At 53.2% G+C, this 21,294-nt stretch overlaps 1 protein-coding gene across 1 annotated transcript; it reads right to left on the reverse strand.

Annotated features, from left to right (window-relative positions):
- Positions 1-1,566: 1,566 nt before the first annotated feature.
- LOC134432426 (serine/threonine-protein kinase PAK 3-like) lies at positions 1,567-8,445 on the reverse strand. Its single transcript, XM_063181137.1, has 13 exons — positions 8,367-8,445; positions 7,375-7,412; positions 6,810-6,936; positions 6,739-6,750; positions 5,705-5,839; positions 4,956-5,019; positions 4,279-4,327; positions 3,857-3,969; positions 3,482-3,599; positions 2,610-2,709; positions 2,142-2,338; positions 1,907-2,044; positions 1,567-1,668 (listed from the first exon to the last, which is right to left on the reverse strand). Exons 1-13 carry the CDS (start codon positions 8,443-8,445, stop codon positions 1,567-1,569), a joined length of 1,272 nt encoding a protein of 423 aa, XP_063037207.1.
- Positions 8,446-21,294: the final 12,849 nt, after the last annotated feature.

The following is a 21,294-nucleotide window of genomic DNA, read 5'->3' on the forward strand; positions in this document are numbered from 1 at the left end:
GAAGGAGACCTCAAATTACCTGAAAAGCTGCACAGAAAACTTCTCTACTTTTTGCACTTGCCTCAAGTTTTAAATGGCAAAATCTAGGAGTATTTCCAACTTATTTTTATTAATTCTAGAAGAAAGACAATCAAAACGGTGTACTTCTGCTTACAGTATCAAGTAAGGCACAGGAAGCCATTAGAGTAAGAAAAATTGTGTTCAGACGGCTGAGGCAGCCTTAGGGGTAGGAGGAATGGGGAGGCGTGGAAATCAGGCCTGTGGGCAACATTCAAGGAGCATCCAGTCCCTGAGCAGTCCCTCACAGTGGCTATGCCAGCAGATGGAGGCGAAATGGAGCCACAGCTCGGTGGGAAAAGGGCCGGGGTGGAGAGCCGTGCTCAGCAGGGGCTCCTGCATCAAATTGCTCAATGACAGGTGTGCTATGCTGTGTGCATGTTTCCAACACCTGGCAACAGCAGGCTGGCCCAGATGTGGGAAAAGGCCAAGGAGGCAGCAGAGTGGGAATGGGGCTCTGCAGGTGGCCCTGGTGGTTGCACACCCCTGTGGGGGATGAGGCTGGCCCAGAGGGTCCCTGGGGAAAAGAGAAGCAGGGAGGAAATGCCAGATGCCGCTGTGAGAATGCCATTCCATCCCACATAGTGACATAGTGAGAGGAGGGTGGCAACAAAATGGTGATTGCTGCTGATCAGCCTGACATCTGATCAAGACAAGAGGCCCAGAAAGGACTGCACATCTGCCTCCTAGTGTTGTCCTGAATGGCAGCTCATTACCTGGTGTTCATTACCTGTAGGTCTCTCAGCTTCCCACAGGCATGCCACACTTCAGGTAAGCAAAGCTGCTTACCTCACTTTGTTCTTTGGGCCTCTGAAATGGACTGTCCACTTAGCTACAGCCCGGCAAGGAAGGCAGCCTTACAACACTCTGGTATTTTCGACTTTTATTGACACTCGGGCTGAAACAAAGTATCGCCTCGCTGCTTCTTCATCATTCTGTCCTGCAGGTGGCCTGCTCAGGCTGACAGCTTGGAGCGCCTGCAGGCTCCAGTTCTGCTGCAGCCCAGCTTTTCCTCTCACTGCTTAATTCTTATTATGACAATTCTTTCATTTCTACTTCAAAGCTTCCCTAAATTAACAACACTCTATCCTAAGATAAACAATCCTCTACTATCCAAGATGTCTATGTTCCATAGTCCTTAAAAGTTGATCCCTGTATTTCCTAATTTTTTTAAATTTTCACCTTTTGCAGAAAGAAAAACAACAGAGCTTTCAATTGAACCTAACAACATATCTAACCTAACCTAACCTAACCTAACCTAACCTAACCTAACCTAACCTAACCTAACCTAACCTAACCTAACCTAACCCAACCTAACCTAACCCAACCTAACCTAACCCAACCTAACCTAACAGCTAACCTAACAGCTCAACTGAGCAAATATCTACACTATCATGTTTCCTAGCTACGGCACAGCTCCTCTTCAAACTCGGGGAATGGCTGAAGCTCTGCCTAAAGATGACACATCCCCTTTTCCCTCCTCTTGGCTGGCGGGGCATCAGGGCCTCCTCAGGCGCAGGTGTCTCCTCTCCAGTCTTCCTGCACTCGCTTGGCTGAGATGATCAGAGCAGCCAGGCTGGAGGCAGGATCGCCTGAGGTCACGAAGGGATGCTGCCCAGAGGAAAAAGAACAAAGAAAGGAACTCTTACTTTCCAGGATCACATCCTGGCGGGCTCAAGCAGGATTCCCTGGCTACCAGCAAGACACACAAAGAGCACTGAGGGCAGCATGTGCCCCTGCGCCTTCCTGTCCTGGCAGCTTTCTGTGCCACGTGGCCCACACTCCTCCTCATTCCTTCATGCAGGTGTCCTCAGCTGCCAGGGCTTTTTGCCCCTTTGCTTTTTCTTACCTGTAGGAGCTCCTGGGCAGACCAGCGCCTGTCCTCATCTGCCTGCAGGCAGCAGCGGAGGAAGTCGCGCAGGAGAGCCGAGTGGTGCCTGGGGTTCTGCAGTTTTGGGGGCCCGTTCCTTTCTAGCAGTTCAAAAACCTACAGCACATGGATGCAAGAGGACACTCCACCTGCTCCTTTGCTAGCCACACACAGCTCTCTCCACACAGAGCCCTCTTGCTAAGCTGCACCTTACCCGGAGACGGGCTTCCCGCTGGTAAGGAGCTTCCCCTTCCACCATTTCCAGCCCCATGATCCCCAGGGACCAGATGTCCACTTTGGGGCCGTAGGCTTCTCCTCTCACCACCTCCGGTGCCATCCAGCTGGGAGTGCCGACGCTGGAGCTGCGCTTGCTGTGCTCAGGGCTGAGCTGAGCACAGAGGCCAAAGTCACCTGAGGACAAAAACAAAGCCTGACAAAGCCAGCTACCACTGGCAAAGTGGCCAAAACCATTGCCCTGACCAGGCCATGCTGAATCTAACTGAAAAAGCAGCTGAGCTCTCCTTCCACGGGCCTGGAGCCAGGCAAATAAGGCATCGGCCGCTTCAAAAACACCCTGACGATTCACGCACTGGCCAAGCCGCGCTTCTGCCCCAGTGGCCGTCACCAAAATGCAAGCGCACGGCATATGCTGGACATGCTGCCACCCAGCAGGGATACCCACCCAACTTGACGGATCCGTCCGTGCCCACCAGGACGTTGCAACTTTTGATGTCTCTGTGGATGACTTGGCGGGAATGAAGGAAATGCAGTCCTTGCAGGCACTGAGAGAGAAAAAGGAGGGAGGGAAAGTTAACGTGCAGGATCTGATTTCATCCCACCCGCAAGGAAAGAGCTCAACGGGATTGGCGGCTTTCTCAGGGAATTGTGAGCGAGGGCGAAACATCACGCTGCTGTCACCATGAAGAGCTTGCTGCTTCAACACTCTTGGAAGTTTTTTCTAGATTTCCAAGCAAAGGCATCCGGGCTCCCAAAAGTTCCACCGGCCTTGGGTAGGAAGCGCGCCACCTTTGGCTGGGAGGCGGCAGGGCCAAGAATTTTGGGGAAGCCTAGTGGCAGCAGAAGAGGAAGCTGCTGGTGACAGCAGCACCTTTGAGCTGTTGACCTTTGAATGCATCGCCATCCAGGCTGCAATGCTATCCTTTGAAGCTGAGGACAGCTCTTTGCCCTTAGCTTGAAATTCTGCCAGCCGCATGCTGCCTTCCAGTGGCAAGCAATGTAGGACAGACAGACAGGCTCCAGGCAAACATTCCCAGGCAAAGCTGAGAAGAGGAAGAAAGAGAAATTGAGCCAGTGAGCGAGCACCAAGGCCGGAGGACAGACAGGATGGAAGAGTGCAAGAACAGAGCCTGAGGAGTGCGAGGGCACCGGCAGGCAGTACACTTCCCATGCTCTTTCTTCTCCTGTGTGGTGTGACAGCAGCAGCAGCAGCAGCAGCAAAAGAAAGGTGAGAGCAAGAAATCTCGGCTCTCGTTAAGCTCCAGCTGACAAGCAGCATCCAGGCAGTCTTGGGTAAGCACAAGCGGGATCCCTCACCTCCCGACAGACAGCGCCTATCTGTCCTTCCTCCAGGTACACTGCCCTCAGCACATCAAACAAGGTGCCGCCGTCCATGAACTCCATGGCCAGCCAGAGCTCCGCATCCACCAGGTAGCTGAAAGAAGAAAACCACGGCATGGAGAAACAGAATGGGCACAGCCTCCGTCACCCCAGGGCCTGAGACAGGTTTTTGCAGCTGCTCTCCAGGCTACGTGTGCCACAAGAGACTATTGAACACCAGCTCCACCTCCTCCCACGCTCTGGAGACCAGCAGAGAAATCATCCCCAGCTCTGTTCTCTGCCAGCGACCAAAAGCATCGTCTCTTTGCGCTTGCACCAGCTAAAGCTACATTGACACCAGAATATGCCAACCTGTCTAAGTAGGTAACGATATTGGGACTCCTGTTGTCCCTCATGGCCAGGATTTCATTGGCAGCCAGCTCCTCGGACATCTCCTCCTCGAGTGACATGATCTTGATTGCCACCTGCAATGACATTGGCCACCGGTACCTTGAGAAGACGCACCCTGCTCGAGATCACAAGGAGCACGGAGCGAGTGCTGCTGCAATGAGGCAGCACGCTGGGCCAAAGTGCCTTGTCACTAGACAGCAGAGCTTAGCAGAAGCACCAAAAGCCATCCCAAATGCATTCTGCCCCCTGAGCCTAGACTGTATTTCAGAGGAACAGCCTCTGCTGCAGACATGGAGCTGCCACCCAAACCTCCAAGCACAGCTCACAGCAGCGGGCAAAGCGCTCCAGAGCTGCAAAATGGCATGGGGCTGTTGGCACTTTACCTGTTGTCCGCTGCTGGTGTCAAGGGCTTTATAAACAGCTCCAAACCCTCTAGAAAGACAAAAGCAGCAGAAAGAGACCTTTATCCCTTTGGCAGTGAAAGCAAGCCCAGGCAGCAGATCTCCCCCGGCTGACTGGACGCCTTCCTTAGAAAAAATGCCTGGCTGCAGCATCTCTTCGGCCAACAGCACGTCAGCCCTCTGCCATGCGGGGCAGGCTGTCCAAGGGAACAGCACTAAGGTGCAGCATGAAGACCAAGGGCCGCTGGAAATCTCCAAGGCGCACACCCTGCCAGGTCATTTCAGAACCTAAGGGGAACTCTCTCCTTGTGCGGGTCTGCATGCATGTGTGTGTCAAAAAAGGGAGAACAATTTGAGTCACAAGACTGTCCTGGACAATCTGATCTTTCTTGCATGGCAAGGGGCTCTTTCAGGCCACAAAGCTGCAGGGCCAGGGGTTTTCCCAGCTCCTGCTCCTCACTGCTGCAAGCAAGACACTGCCAGCATTAACTTGTCTTTAATGAGGCCTTTGCATTGCTCTGACCGAGCAGTCCAGGCAGGCGATACGAGGTCAAGCCAGAGCCTGACCATGTTTGGAGCTTGCCTGACTTCACGCTTGATATTGCACCAGCCAAAGACCTGGCCCACACTTTTGTAAAATGAGCTGACGTCACGCTTACCCTCGCCCGAGTTCCTCAAATGCCGTGTATTTGCCTGTAGGCTGGCCCTGACTCACGATGCTCCCTGAAAGACAAAAGCAGTGCAGGGCGCTCACTCGCACACAGAGACGCCGCTGCCCAGAGCGTCCCAAAGGCAGCCCCACTGCCCGCAGCTCTGGGCCCTTTGCGGGCCCTTGGCTTCCAGCTGCTGAGACCAGCAAGTGGGAGGGCCATCTTCTCCACCTTTCATCAGGTGGCCTTTCCAAGAAGGCCTTGGTTTCTTTCAAGAGCAGCATCCCACGCGATAAGCCAAAATGATGAGCCCTTAAGAAGGGGGCCCTAAGAGGTAACCAAGGGCCTTTGCAGCCTCCGCAGTCACACCCACCATCACTGGCAGGTCCACTGCCAGGGGCACAAAGTGTCTGGGCCGGAGGAGGAGTAAGAACCAGAGCCAGAAAAGAGCTGGGGCCAGACAGCTCCCTGGGCAATAGTCACTTGCTAGGTGCCAGCCTTCTGCTCAAGCAGAAACAATCTCTGCTTTTGTCTTTGGCCCAGAAGGCAGCCCAGGCAGGGCCAAGCCAGGCCCAGCCGCCCTCACAGGCAGCAGGGACTCCCTGAGCGCTGCCGCGCTGCCTCAGAGCACAACAACACCTTCTGCAGAGAGGCCTAAGTGCCTCTGAGACCGAGGGGCAGCATCTGGCGCAGCCTACACCCAGACACGCGCGCAACAGCCTGCTCTGGCAGACAAGAAATGCACCGGACGGACGTACTCAGTGTCTTCAGGCCCCGCTCCTCCCTCATCTCGGGCTGCTGGGCTGCGCTGCTGCAGGAAGTGCCGGCAGCGGGGCTTGAGCTGGCTGCTGCAGGCCATGCTGGTCCGGCGGCACCAGGTTGAATGGCAGAGCCTGTCTTGCGCTGGGACAAGAAAGGATTGCCCGTCAGAAGGGTGGCTGGCACACATGCCCCCCCGAAGCGCACAGCAAAAGCAAGGCCTTGGGAAGGTGCTGCCAGCCACGGCCAGGCCTCTCCAGCTGAGGCAGTTCCCATGTCCCCTTCTCAAAGGCACCTTCGGGAGAAGCCCAAAGGCTACTTGGATCCAGCCCCTCCCGACCACCTCCATGCTCCACCTGTTCAGCTTTTCTGCAAGACACTGGCAACAAGGTATCGATGGGGCTGCCAAGATCCACAAAGAGATCAGAGCAGGGCCCCAGAGCCTTGCTGCTTTCCTCCTCCTGTCTTTTCCTGGGCCGGAATGAAATCAGCCCGGAGTTGGCATGCAACAGTCTGCTCAGAAGCCCGCAGCGTGTCCCTTCTCTGATCTGTTTCACGGATTTCCCTTCTCTATGGCAGCCTTTAGGGAGCGGCCCTTGGGAGCCCCTTTCCAGTCCTGCCCAGACCCACCCGCCCTTTTACACTGCAGGGCTGCCGAGGATTCTCCTCTCCAAACTCTGCTCTGACCGGCTGGAAGTGAAGCACAGCCTGAAGCTAATTAGTCCACGGAGAGAGCAGGTCCTTTCCAGGGGCCAGTGTCTCCCAGGTACCCTGCAAGGCTGTCAACTGCGAATTTGGGCCGCGCTGTCCGCTGACCACTGGCAGCCTGCACTGACAACGGGCACAAGGGGCTGACTCCTGCACTGAGAGTCACTGAATGCTGCCTCCTGTCTGATCCCAAGAGACACTATGGCACCCTCTCAGCATCCCAGCTTAAATGTCAAACTTCAGAACCCATTGGCCAGGGCTCCCCGGCTTGCCTGAAGCCGCACTACGTCACAGCAGGCACACGGCCGCCAGCATCTTCAGCCACGAGCAACAAGGGCTGCTCCAAAATGGGTAGCCTGGCCCTGCACCAAAGGCAGTGCCAAGCTCAGCTGTCACTTACTGGCTCTGCAAGTTCCGGCTGTGAAGGGACAGCGGCTGAAGGCTTCATCTTCCTTTGCTCCTCTTCATCCTCTTTCTCAATGACAGAGGCAGCCAGAGGAGCTGCTGACCCTGCTGTTGTGCCCTGCAGGCAGACAGAAGTGAGAGAGATGGGCAAAAGCCAGTGCCCTAGGAGCTGCTTTCTATTGAGCTGGGAAAGGACCCAGAAGAAGGGCAAATCATAGACTTTGATACAAGTGGGCCTCTGAGTCACGCAAACCCGAGGAAGCTGGCTGAACGAGCTGCTACTCCATCTTGCTGTGCATTTGAGCTTCCCTGCTGCCTAGAAGCAGCAAGATGCCTTGGAGCTGTCCCATTTGCCTTTCATCTCTTGAAAGGCTTTTCCCTGGAAAATCAGCAAACAGCCAGTGCTCCCTTTGCTACTGCTGATGCCACCGGGCAGCTGGCCTTTCCTTCAGCCTCCCACGCCGGCACTCCACACTCGGCTGCAACAGGCCAAGCTGGCAGAATTGCTGCACAATTCTCACACGCCAGCAACGTCACAGCTTCCTTTGCCACTCACCAAAGGACAGGCTTGTCTCCATCCGCGTGTCAGGTGACCTGCAGCCAGCAAAGCAAAAGGAACCAGAGGCCCTTAGAAAAGTGCCTGTGCTGGCCACTCCCACAACACAAGGCAGTCCCAACACAGAGCATTTCCCTTTCCCAACATGCCTCCAGGAGCAACAGCTCTTTCCCACAGCAAGCAAGAGAACAAGATGGACGCGAGAGGAACCTCTGTCTACAGTTGGGCCTCTTTTGCCAAGAGAGAAATAGGAAGACGGTGCTGGAAATGCCCGCTGCTCTTCAAAACTTTGAGCTTCTCTTGTGCCTAACAGCTCAAGCTACATTTCCCTCTTGCCTTTCCTGCATTTTCCATATACATTCTTTCAAATTGCATGCCCTAATTCCCATGCCTTGGCTGAAGATGATAGCCCAGCAAAGCTTCCACAAAGGGTCCCTTCCCTGTGGCAGCTCCCTGCTGAAGCAGCCCAGGAACAGCTGCTGGGCTCAGCAGCAAACCCTCCCTGCACTGGAGTTTGTGCTGCATCGCCAAGGCAATCGCAGTCTTGGCACAGCATCAGAGGCTCAAGTCATGCAGCCAAGGCCTCTGAGGGGCAGAATATGGAGCAAAAGGTGCTTTCCTTCACTCCTGGAGAGAAGCACTGAGTTGGTAGAAGTACTTCTGAGGATCTGCCCTCAGAGTCTGCAATTTGCAGCTTGTCTTGCTTGAAGCAGCAAGCTGAGGAAATAAATGACAGATTCCGCTGCCGCTCACTCTCCCGGGGAGGGAAGGCAACCGCTGCAGGTTGCATGGCAAATCCTCTGCATGCGCCACCCAGTACAGATGCTACAGATTCCCCCTTTGTAGCTGATGCTGCTGGCAGGACATTGACCAAAGCGGTGGCACCTTCATGGCCATTTTGTTCCCAAAGAAACTGGGCCACTGGTGCGGCATAAAGAGCAGAGCCAAGCAAAAGTCAGGCGATGCCAGCCCCAGGAGAAACCTTTACTTACGAGTCAGCTGGGTCAGGTAGTAGCCAGAATAGACAACAGAAAAGACGGTGCAAACGGCGGCACAGACTTGCCCGATCATTTTGGCAGCGCTGTGCGTGTTTGCACGCTGAGTGCCACCCAAGGGAAAGCCAAGACTCCTCTTGGGGTGCAGGCCGTCTGCTGAGAGCTCCTTGAGCACAAGGATCCTCCTGCAGGGAGCCAGCGGAAGAGCTACTCTGGACGACCAGGCCTGGCCCGAACCGGGACAACGCTGTGCTGACAGCACTGTGACGTGGCACCTCTGGCTTGACCTCACAATGGCAGCTGCTCTGTGGCTTTCTTGTGCCCAGCAAGACAACCTTCTGTACAGCTGATGCAAAAGAAAAGCCTGGGAAATTCTCCTCACTCACAAAGGCAGGGCTCAAGGCATGCCAGGGGAACTCAGAGAATGCGCCAATCCAAGCGGCATCCAAGCAATGCAAGCAAACATGACTCTTGGTCCCAAAAGCTTTGACTGAAAGCAAGTCTGCTTCTTCTAGGTGGCATCCTAGCTGGTTTGGAAAAGCCTGACTTCTTCAGTGACATTTAGATGGCAAACGAAGCAAAGATAATAAATTTCCAGGACTATTGCAGGCTGCAGTTGCTCCTTGAGCACGCGGGTGCATGCTGACCTTTGGAGGGGCTTGACAGCTGGCCTGCAAGCAAAGCCGAGTTCACGGAAGAAATAGCAGTTGATGGTTTTTGAGTGTATCCATAGCAAGGAAGAAGACAAGGCCGTCAGCATGGAAACCCATTAGAAGAGATACAGGAAAATTTGCGTATGCTAGACTAGGTGCCGAAGTAGATGTGCATATGTGCCTTATAAATTTCTGTAAAACTTTTGCCAGTTATATTGGCGTTAATTGCTTTGCACCAATGGATAGAAGAAGTTATTGTGATGTAGTTAGTGACTTGAGATCACGCTTTGTTAAGAGTGTATAAGCTGGAGAACATGCAGAATAAAAGAAACAAACCTTTTTCTTCTTGGACCCTGATCACGTGTGTATGCCACGTCCGGCCTAACGGTGACGCTTGCCCCATCTCTGGGTCAAGAAACAAGTCTTGTCTGACTGGTACCTTTTCAACAAGCTGAGAAAGAAATTAGCAGCTGGACATGCAGATTTCTGAAGAGAGGACAGAAAAGTGTTGACAAGAATAAACCTAAGTTTTAAATGCCTGAAGCACTCAAAAATAACATGTTTTGGGATAGTGTACCATATGTTAGACAGAGTTAAAACAAACCACAACTCACTAGTATCTGGACTTCATTGCCCACTCTGCTTAGAAATGTTGCTTGAAGGCACTTGGTGTCAAGGATCCAGTTCCTGTAGATCACTGTCGACGTAGATCAAAATCCTACCAACCCATGAGTGTCAAAACCAGCAAGAGTGAGACTGTTGTCCTTGGCAGTAGCTTCCAGGTGCTCCTGGAAGTCACCAGGCCTTGACACAAAGATGTGTATTCAACGGAGGGAGAGAAGCATCATGCTTAGCTCTAAATGTGACCTTTGCTAGCAGATCATACTAGCAGGCAATAAATTAAATTTGTTCTGCTCTTAGCCAGAGCCAAGATGGGAATCAAAGTCTAGATGACAGGAGAAGATCACACGAGCCTCAGCTTTTCCAGAAGAGGAAAAATACAAAGGATAGTAAATTTGCCTTGGGTTTACAGGCTATTTTTGCAGATGGATAGACAAGGGATGAAGCTTCAAAGATGAGAGCAAAGGAAAATCAACAGATATGCTGAAAGTGAGTGAAGAGGAAGGAGACCTCAAATTACCTGAAAAGCTGCACAGAAAGCTTCTCTACTTTTTGCACTTGCCTCAAGTTTTAAATGGCAAAATCTAGGAGTATTTCCAACTTATTTTTATTAATTCTAGAAGAAAGACAATCAAAACGGTGTACTTCTGCTTACAGTATCAAGTAAGGCACAGGAAGCCATTAGAGTAAGAAAAATTGTGTTCAGACGGCTGAGGCAGCCTTAGGGGTAGGAGGAATGGGGAGGCGTGGAAATCAGGCCTGTGGGCAACATTCAAGGAGCATCCAGTCCCTGAGCAGTCCCTCACAGTGGCTATGCCAGCAGATGGAGGCGAAATGGAGCCACAGCTCGGTGGGAAAAGGGCCGGGGTGGAGAGCCGTGCTCAGCAGGGGCTCCTGCATCAAATTGCTCAATGACAGGTGTGCTATGCTGTGTGCATGTTTCCAACACCTGGCAACAGCAGGCTGGCCCAGATGTGGGAAAAGGCCAAGGAGGCAGCAGAGTGGGAATGGGGCTCTGCAGGTGGCCCTGGTGGTTGCACACCCCTGTGGAGGATGAGGCTGGCCCAGAGGGTCCCTGGGGAAAAGAGAAGCAGGGAGGAAATGCCAGATGCCGCTGTGAGAATGCCATTCCATCCCACATAGTGACATAGTGAGAGGAGGGTGGCAACAAAATGGTGATTGCTGCTGATCAGCCTGACATCTGATCAAGACAAGAGGCCCAGAAAGGACTGCACATCTGCCTCCTAGTGTTGTCCTGAATGGCAGCTCATTACCTGGTGTTCATTACCTGTAGGTCTCTCAGCTTCCCACAGGCATGCCACACTTCAGGTAAGCAAAGCTGCTTACCTCACTTTGTTCTTTGGGCCTCTGAAATGGACTGTCCACTTAGCTACAGCCCGGCAAGGAAGGCAGCCTTACAACACTCTGGTATTTTCGACTTTTATTGACACTCGGGCTGAAACAAAGTATCCCCTCGCTGCTTCTTCATCATTCTGTCCTGCAGGTGGCCTGCTCAGGCTGACAGCTTGGAGCGCCTGCAGGCTCCAGTTCTGCTGCAGCCCAGCTTTTCCTCTCACTGCTTAATTCTTATTATGACAATTCTTTCATTTCTACTTCAAAGCTTCCCTAAATTAACAACACTCTATCCTAAGATAAACAATCCTCTACTATCCAAGATGTCTATGTTCCATAGTCCTTAAAAGTTGATCCCTGTATTTCCTAATTTTTTTAAATTTTCACCTTTTGCAGAAAGAAAAACAACAGAGCTTTCAATTGAACCTAACAACATATCTAACCTAACCTAACCTAACCTAACCTAACCTAACCTAACCTAACCTAACCTAACCTAACCTAACCTAACCTAACCTAACCTAATCCAACCTATGCTAACCTAACCCAACCTAACCTAACAGCTAACCTAACAGCTCAACTGAGCAAATATCTACACTATCATGTTTCCTAGCTACAGCACAGCTCCTCTTCAAACTCGGGGGATGGCTGAAGCTCTGCCTAAAGATGACACATCCCCTTTTCCCTCCTCTTGGCTGGCGGGGCATCAGGGCCTCCTCAGGCGCAGGTGTCTCCTCTCCAGTCTTCCTGCACTCGCTTGGCTGAGATGATCAGAGCAGCCAGGCTGGAGGCAGGATCGCCTGAGGTCACGAAGGGATGCTGCCCAGAGGAAAAAGAACAAAGAAAGGAACTCTTACTTTCCAGGATCACATCCTGGCGGGCTCAAGCAGGATTCCCTGGCTACCAGCAAGACACACAAAGAGCACTGAGGGCAGCATGTGCCCCTGCGCCTTCCTGTCCTGGCAGCTTTCTGTGCCACGTGGCCCACACTCCTCCTCCTCCTCATCCCTTCATGCAGGTGTCCTCAGCTGCCAGGGCTTTTTGCCCCTTTGCTTTTTCTTACCTGTAGGAGCTCCTGGGCAGACCAGCGCCTGTCCTCATCTGCCTGCAGGCAGCAGCGGAGGAAGTCGCGCAGGAGAGCCGAGTGGTGCCTGGGGTTCTGCAGTTTTGGGGGCCCGTTCCTTTCTAGCAGTTCAAAAACCTACAGCACATGGATGCAAGAGGACACTCCACCTGCTCCTTTGCTAGCCACACACAGCTCTCTCCACACAGAGCCCTCTTGCTAAGCTGCACCTTACCCGGAGACGGGCTTCCCGCTGGTAAGGAGCTTCCCCTTCCACCATTTCCAGCCCCATGATCCCCAGGGACCAGATGTCCACTTTGGGGCCGTAGGCTTCTCCTCTCACCACCTCCGGTGCCATCCAGCTGGGAGTGCCGACGCTGGAGCTGCGCTTGCTGTGCTCAGGGCTGAGCTGAGCACAGAGGCCAAAGTCACCTGAGGACAAAAACAAAGCCTGACAAAGCCAGCTACCACTGGCAAAGTGGCCAAAACCATTGCCCTGACCAGGCCATGCTGAATCTAACTGAAAAAGCAGCTGAGCTCTCCTTCCACGTGCCTGGAGCCAGGCAAATAAGGCATCGGCCGCTTCAAAAACACCCTGACGATTCACGCACTGGCCAAGCCGCGCTTCTGCCCCAGTGGCCGTCACCAAAATGCAAGCGCACGGCATATGCTGGACATGCTGCCGCCCAGCAGGGATACCCACCCAACTTGACGGATCCGTCCGTGCCCACCAGGACGTTGCAACTTTTGATGTCTCTGTGGATGACTTGGCGGGAATGAAGGAAATGCAGTCCTTGCAGGCACTGAGAGAGAAAAAGGAGGGAGGGAAAGTTAACGTGCAGGATCTGATTTCATCCCACCCGCAAGGAAAGAGCTCAACGGGATTGGCGGCTTTCTCAGGGAATTGTGAGCGAGGGCGAAACATCACGCTGCTGTCACCATGAAGAGCTTGCTGCTTCAACACTCTTGGAAGTTTTTTCTAGATTTCCAAGCAAAGGCATCCGGGCTCCCAAAAGTTCCACCGGCCTTGGGTAGGAAGCGCGCCACCTTTGGCTGGGAGGCGGCAGGGCCAAGAATTTTGGGGAAGCCTAGTGGCAGCAGAAGAGGAAGCTGCTGGTGACAGCAGCACCTTTGAGCTGTTGACCTTTGAATGCATCGCCATCCAGGCTGCAATGCTATCCTTTGAAGCTGAGGACAGCTCTTTGCCCTTAGCTTGAAATTCTGCCAGCCGCATGCTGCCTTCCAGTGGCAAGCAATGTAGGACAGACAGACAGGCTCCAGGCAAACATTCCCAGGCAAAGCTGAGAAGAGGAAGAAAGAGAAATTGAGCCAGTGAGCGAGCACCAAGGCCAGAGGACAGACAGGATGGAAGAGTGCAAGAACAGAGCCTGAGGAGTGCGAGGGCACCGGCAGGCAGTACACTTCCCATGCTCTTTCTTCTCCTGTGTGGTGTGACAGCAGCAGCAGCAGCAGCAGCAAAAGAAAGGTGAGAGCAAGAAATCTCGGCTCTCCTTAAGCTCCAGCTGACAAGCAGCATCCGGGCAGTCTTGGGCAAGCACAAGCGGGATCCCTCACCTCCCGACAGACAGCGCCTATCTGTCCTTCCTCCAGGTACACTGCCCTCAGCACATCAAACAAGGTGCCGCCGTCCATGAACTCCATGGCCAGCCAGAGCTCCGCATCCACCAGGTAGCTGAAAGAAGAAAACCACGGCATGGAGAAACAGAATGGGCACAGCCTCCGTCACCCCAGGGCCTGAGACAGGTTTTTGCAGCTGCTCTCCAAGCTACGTGTGCCACAAGAGACTATTGAACACCAGCTCCACCTCCTCCCACGCTCTGGAGACCAGCAGAGAAATCATCCCCAGCTCTGTTCTCTGCCAGCGACCAAAGGGCATCGTCTCTTTGCGCTTGCACCAGCTAAAGCTACATTGACACCAGAATATGCCAACCTGTCTAAGTAGGTAACGATATTGGGACTCCTGTTGTCCCTCATGGCCAGGATTTCATTGGCAGCCAGCTCCTCGGACATCTCCTCCTCGAGTGACATGATCTTGATTGCCACCTGCAATGACATTGGCCACCGGTACCTTGAGAAGACGCACCCTGCTCGAGATCACAAGGAGCACGGAGCGAGTGCTGCTGCAATGAGGCAGCACGCTGGGCCAAAGTGCCTTGTCACTAGACAGCAGAGCTTAGCAGAAGCACCAAAAGCCATCCCAAATGCATTCTGCCCCCTGAGCCTAGACTGTATTTCAGAGGAACAGCCTCTGCTGCAGATATGGAGCCGCCGCCCAAACCTCCAAGCACAGCTCACAGCAGCGGGCAAAGCGCTCCAGAGCTGCAAAATGGCATGGGGCTGTTGGCACTTTACCTGTTGTCCGCTGCTGGTGTCAAGGGCTTTATAAACAGCTCCAAACCCTCTAGAAAGACAAAAGCAGCAGAAAGAGACCTTTATCCCTTTGGCAGTGAAAGCAAGCCCAGGCAGCAGATCTCCCCCGGCTGACTGGACGCCTTCCTTAGAAAAAATGCCTGGCTGCAGCATCTCTTCGGCCAACAGCACGTCAGCCCTCTGCCATGCGGGGCAGGCTGTCCAAGGGAACAGCACTAAGGTGCAGCATGAAGACCAAGGGCCGCTGGAAATCTCCAAGGCGCACACCCTGCCAGGTCATTTCAGAACCTAAGGGGAACTCTCTCCTTGTGCGGGTGTGCATGCATGTGTGTGTCAAAAAAGGGAGAACAATTTGAGTCACAAGACTGTCCTGGACAATCTGATCTTTCTTGCATGGCAAGGGGCTCTTTCAGGCCACAAAGCTGCAGGGCCAGGGGTTTTCCCAGCTCCTGCTCCTCACTGCTGCAAGCAAGACACTGCCAGCATTAACTTGTCTTTAATGAGGCCTTTGCATTGCTCTGACCGAGCAGTCCAGGCAGGCGACACGAGGTCAAGCCAGAGCCTGACCATGTTTGGAGCTTGCCTGACTTCACGCTTGATATTGCACCAGCCAAAGACCTGGCCCACACTTTTGTAAAATGAGCTGACGTCACGCTTACCCTCGCCCGAGTTCCTCAAATGCCGTGTATTTGCCTGTAGGCTGGCCCTGACTCACGATGCTCCCTGAAAGACAAAAGCAGTGCAGGGCGCTCACTCGCACACAGAGACGCCGCTGCCCAGAGCGTCCCAAAGGCAGCCCCACTGCCCGCAGCTCTGGGCCCTTTGCGGGCCCTTGGCTTCCAGCTGCTGAGACCAGCAAGTGGGAGGGCCATCTTCTCCACCTTTCATCAGGTGGCCTTTCCAAGAAGGCCTTGATTTCTTTCAAGAGCAGCATCCCACGCGATAAGCCAAAATGATGAGCCCTTAAGAAGGGGGCCCTAAGAGGTAACCAAGGGCCTTTGCAGCCTCCGCAGTCACACCCACCATCACTGGCAGGTCCACTGCCAGGGGCACAAAGTGTCTGGGCCGGAGGAGGAGTAAGAACCAGAGCCAGAAAACAGCTGGGGCCAGACAGCTCCCTGGGCAATAGTCACTTGCTAGGTGCCAGCCTTCTGCTCAAGCAGAAACCATCTCTGCTTTTGTCTTTGGCCCAGAAGGCAGCCCAGGCAGGGCCAAGCCAGGCCCAGCCGCCCTCACAGGCAGCAGGGACTCCCTGAGCGCTGCCGCGCTGCCTCAGAGCACAACAACACCTTCTGCAGAGAGGCCTAAGTGCCTCTGAGACCGAAGGGCAGCATCTGGTGCAGCCTACACCCAGACACGCGCGCAACAGCCTGCTCTGGCAGACAAGAAATGCACCGGACGGACGTACTCAGTGTCTTCAGGCCCCGCTCCTCCCTCATCTCGGGCTGCTGGGCTGCGCTGCTGCAGGAAGTGCCGGCAGCGGGGCTTGAGCTGGCTGCTGCAGGCCATGCTGGTCCGGCGGCACCAGGTTGAATGGCAGAGCCTGTCTTGCGCTGGGACAAGAAAGGATTGCCCGTCAGAAGGGTGGCTGGCACACATGCCCCCCCGAAGCGCACAGCAAAAGCAAGGCCTTGGGAAGGTGCTGCCAGCCACGGCCAGGCCTCTCCAGCTGAGGCAGTTCCCATGTCCCCTTCTCAAAGGCACCTTCGGGAGAAGCCCAAAGGCTACTTGGATCCAGCCCCTCCCGACCACCTCCACGCTCCACCTGTTCAGCTTTTCTGCAAGACACTGGCAACAAGGTATCGATGGGGCTGCCAAGATCCACAAAGAGATCAGAGCAGGAACCCAGAGCCTTGCTGCTTTCCTCCTCCTGTCTTTTCCTGGGCCGGAATGAAATCAGCCCGGAGTTGGCATGCAACAGTCTGCTCAGAAGCCCGCAGCGTGTCCCTTCTCTGATCTGTTTCACGGATTTCCCTTCTCTATGGCAGCCTTTAGGGAGCGGCCCTTGGGAGCCCCTTTCCAGTCCTGCCCAGACCCACCCGCCCTTTTACACTGCAGGGCTGCCGAGGATTCCCCTCTCCAAACTCTGCTCTGACCGGCTGGAAGTGAAGCACAGCCTGAAGCTAATTAGTCCACGGAGAGAGCAGGTCCCTTCCAGGGGCTAGTGTCTCCCAGGTACCCTGCAAGGCTGTCAACTGCGAATTTGGGCCGCGCTGTCCGCTGACCACCGGCAGCCTGCACTGACAACGGGCACAAGAGGCTGACTCCTGCACTGAGAGTCACTGAATGCTGCCTCCTGTCTGATCCCAAGAGACACTCTGGCACCCTCTCAGCATCCCAGCTTAAATGTCAAACTTCAGAACCCATTGGCCAGGGCTCCCTGGCTTGCCTGAAGCCGCACTACGTCACAGCAGGCACACGGCCGCCAGCATCTTCAGCCACGAGCAACAAGGGCTGCTCCAAAATGGGTAGCCTGGCCCTGCACCAAAGGCAGTGCCAAGCTCAGCTGTCACTTACTGGCTCTGCAAGTTCCGGCTGTGAAGGGGCAGCGGCTGAAGGCTTCATCTTCCTTTGCTCCTCTTCAGCCTCTTCCTCAATGACAGAGGCAGCCAGAGGAGCTGCTGACCCTGCTGTTGTGCCCTGCAGGCAGACAGAAGTGAGAGAGATGGGCAAAAGCCAGTGCCCTAGGAGCTGCTTTCTATTGAGCTGGGAAAGGACCCAGAAGAAGGGCAAATCATAGACTTTGATACAAGTGGGCCTCTGAGTCACGCAAACCCGAGGAAGCTGGCTGAACGAGCTGCTACTCCATCTTGCTGTGCATTTGAGCTTCCCTGCTGCCTAGAAGCAGCAAGATGCCTTGGAGCTGTCCCATTTGCCTTTCATCTCTTGAAAGGCTTTTCACTGGAAAATCAGCAAACAGCCAGTGCTCCCTTTGCTACTGCTGATGCCACCGGACAGCTGGCCTTTCCTTCAGCCTCCCACGCCGGCACTCCACACTCGGCTGCAACAGGCCAAGCTGGCAGAATTGCTGCACAATTCTCACACGCCAGCAACGTCACAGCTTCCTTTGCCACTCACCAAAGGACAGGCTTGTCTCCATCCGCGTGTCAGGTGACCTGCAGCCAGCAAAGCAAAAGGAACCAGAGGCCCTTAGAAAAGTGCCTGTGCTGGCCACTCCCACAACACAAGGCAGTCCCAACACAGAGCATTTCCCTTTCCCAACATGCCTCCAGGAGCAACAGCTCTTTCCCACAGCAAGCAAGAGAACAAGATGGACGCGAGAGGAGCCTCTGTCTACAGTTGGGCCTCTTTTGCCAAGAGAGAAATAGGAAGACGGTGCTGGAAATGCCCGCTGCTCTTCAAAACTTTGAGCTTCTCTTGTGCCTAACAGCTCAAGCTACATTTCCCTCTTGCCTTTCCTGCATTTTCCATATACATTCTTTCAAATTGCATGCTCTAATTCCCATCCCTTGGCTGAAGATGATAGCCCAGCAAAGCTTCCACAAAGGGTCCCTTCCCTGTGGCAGCTCCCTGCTGAAGCAGCCCAGGAACAGCTGCTGGGCTCAGCAGCAAACCCTCCCTGCACTGGAGTTTGTGCTGCATCACCAAGGCAATCGCAGTCGTGGCACAGCATCAAAGGCTCAAGTCATGCAGCCAAGGCCTCTGAGGGGCAGAATATGGAGCAAAAGGTGCTTTCCTTCACTCCTGGAGAGAAGCACTGAGTTGGTAGAAGTACTTCTGAGGATCTGCCCTCAGAGTCTGCAATTTGCAGCTTGTCTTGCTTGAAGCAGCAAGCTGAGGAAATAAATGACAGATTCCGCTGCCGCTCACTCTCCCGGGGAGGGAAGGCAACCGCTGCAGGTTGCATGGCAAATACTCTGCATGCGCCACCCAGTACAGATGCTACAGATTCCCCCTTTGTAGCTGATGCTGCTGGCAGGACATTGACCAAAGCGGTGGCACCTTCATGGCCATTTTGTTCCCAAAGAAACTGGGCCACTGGTGCGGCATAAAGAGCAGAGCCAAGCAAAAGTCGGGCGATGCCAGCCCCAGGAGAAACCTTTACTTACGAGTCAGCTGGGTCAGGTAGTAGCCAGAATAGACAACAGAAAAGACGGTGCAAACGGCGGCACAGACTTGCCCGATCATTTTGGCAGCGCTGTGCGCGTTTGCACGCTGAGTGCCACCCAAGGGAAAGCCAAGACTCCTCTCGGGGTGCAGGCCGTCTGCTGAGAGCTCCTTGAGCACAAGGATCCTCCTGCAGGGAGCCAGCGGAAGAGCTACTCTGGACGACCAGGCCTGGCGCGCACCGGGACAACGCTGTGCTGACAGCACTGTGACGTGGCACCTCTGGCTTGACCTCACAATGGCAGCTGCTCTGTGGCTTTCTTGTGCCCAGCAAGACAACCTTCTGTACAGCTGATGCAAAAGAAAAGCCTGGGAAATTCTCCTCACTCACAAAGGCAGGGCTCAAGGCATGCCAGGGGAACTCAGAGAATGCGCCAATCCAAGCGGCATCCAAGCAATGCAAGCAAACATGACTCTTGGTCCCAAAAGCTTTGACTGAAAGCAAGTCTGCTTCTTCTAGGTGGCATCCTAGCTGGTTTGGAAAAGCCTAACTTCTTCAGTGACATTTAGATGGCAAACGAAGCAAAGATAATAAATTTCCAGGACTATTGCAGGCTGCAGTTGCTCCTTGAGCACGCGGGTGCATGCTGACCTTTGGAGGGGCTTGACAGCTGGCCTGCAAGCAAAGCCGAGTTCACAGAAGAAATAGCAGTTGATGGTTTTTGAGTGTATCCATAGCAAGGAAGAAGACAAGGCCGTCAGCATGGAAACCCATTAGAAGAGATACAGGAAAATTTGCGTATGCTAGACTAGGTGCCGAAGTAGATGTGCATATGTGCCTTATAAATTTCTGTAAAACTTTTGCCAGTTATATTGGCGTTAATTGCTTTGCACCAATGGATAGAAGAAGTTATTGTGATGTAGTTAGTGACTTGAGATCACGCTTTGTTAAGAGTGTATAAGCTGGAGAACATGCAGAATAAAAGAAACAAACCTTTTTCTTCTTGGACCCTGATCACGTGTGTATGCCACGTCCGGCCTAACGGTGACGCTTGCCCCATCTCTGGGTCAAGAAACAAGTCTTGTCTGACTGGTACCTTTTCAACAAGCTGAGAAAGAAATTAGCAGCTGGACATGCAGATTTCTGAAGAGAGGACAGAAAAGTGTTGACAAGAATAAACCTAAGTTTTAAATGCCTGAAGCACTCAAAAATAACATGTTTTGGGATAGTGTACCATATGTTAGACAGAGTTAAAACAAACCACAACTCATTAGTATCTGGACTTCATTGCCCACTCTGCTTAGAAATGTTGCTTGAAGGCACTTGGTGTCAAGGATCCAGTTCCTGTAGATCACTGTCGACGTAGATCAAAATCCTACCAACCAATGAGTGTCAAAACCAGCAAGAGTGAGACTTTTGTCCTTGGCAGTAGCTTCCAGGTGCTCCTGGAAGTCACCAGGCCTTGACACAAAGATGTGTATTCAACGGAGGGAGAGAAGCATCATGCTTAGCTCTAAATGTGACCTTTGCTAGCAGATCATACTAGCAGGCAATAAATTAAATTTGTTCTGCTCTTAGCCAGAGCCAAGATGGGAATCAAAGTCTAGATGACAGGAGAAGATCACACGAGCCTCAGCTTTTCCAGAAGAGGAAAAATACAAAGGATAGTAAATTTGCCTTGGGTTTACAGGCTATTTTTGCAGATGGATAGACAAGGGATGAAGCTTCAAAGATGAGAGCAAAGGAAAATCAACAGATATGCTGAAAGTGAGTGAAGAGGAAGGAGACCTCAAATTACCTGAAAAGCTGCACAGAAAGCTTCTCTACTTTTTGCACTTGCCTCAAGTTTTAAATGGCAAAATCTAGGAGTATTTCCAACTTATTTTTATTAATTCTAGAAGAAAGACAATCAAAACGGTGTACTTCTGCTTACAGTATCAAGTAAGGCACAGGAAGCCATTAGAGTAAGAAAAATTGTGTTCAGACGGCTGAGGCAGCCTTAGGGGTAGGAGGAATGGGGAGGCGTGGAAATCAGGCCTGTGGGCAACATTCAAGGAGCATCCAGTCCCTGAGCAGTCCCTCACAGTGGCTATGCCAGCAGATGGAGGCGAAATGGAGCCACAGCTCGGTGGGAAAAGGGCCGGGGTGGAGAGCCGTGCTCAGCAGGGGCTCCTGCATCAAATTGCTCAATGACAGGTGTGCTATGCTGTGTGCATGTTTCCAACACCTGGCAACAGCAGGCTGGCCCAGATGTGGGAAAAGGCCAAGGAGTCAGCAGAGTGGGAATGGGGCTCTGCAGGTGGCCCTGGTGGTTGCACACCCCTGTGGGGGATGAGGCTGGCCCAGAGGGTCCCTGGGGAAAAGAGAAGCAGGGAGGAAATGCCAGATGCCGCTGTGAGAATGCCATTCCATCCCACATAGTGACATAGTGAGAGGAGGGTGGCAACAAAATGGTGATTGCTGCTGATCAGCCTGACATCTGATCAAGACAAGAGGCCCAGAAAGGACTGCACATCTGCCTCCTAGTGTTGTCCTGAATGGCAGCTCATTACCTGGTGTTCATTACCTGTAGGTCTCTCAGCTTCCCACAGGCATGCCACACTTCAGGTAAGCAAAGCTGCTTACCTCACTTTGTTCTTTGGGCCTCTGAAATGGACTGTCCACTTAGCTACAGCCCGGCAAGGAAGGCAGCCTTACAACACTCTGGTATTTTCGACTTTTATTGACACTCGGGCTGAAACAAAGTATCCCCTCGCTGCTTCTTCATCATTCTGTCCT

This window comes from Melospiza melodia, chromosome Z (assembly GCF_035770615.1).
Source record: "Melospiza melodia melodia isolate bMelMel2 chromosome Z, bMelMel2.pri, whole genome shotgun sequence".
In the NCBI taxonomy this organism is placed as follows: domain Eukaryota; kingdom Metazoa; phylum Chordata; class Aves; order Passeriformes; family Passerellidae; genus Melospiza; species Melospiza melodia.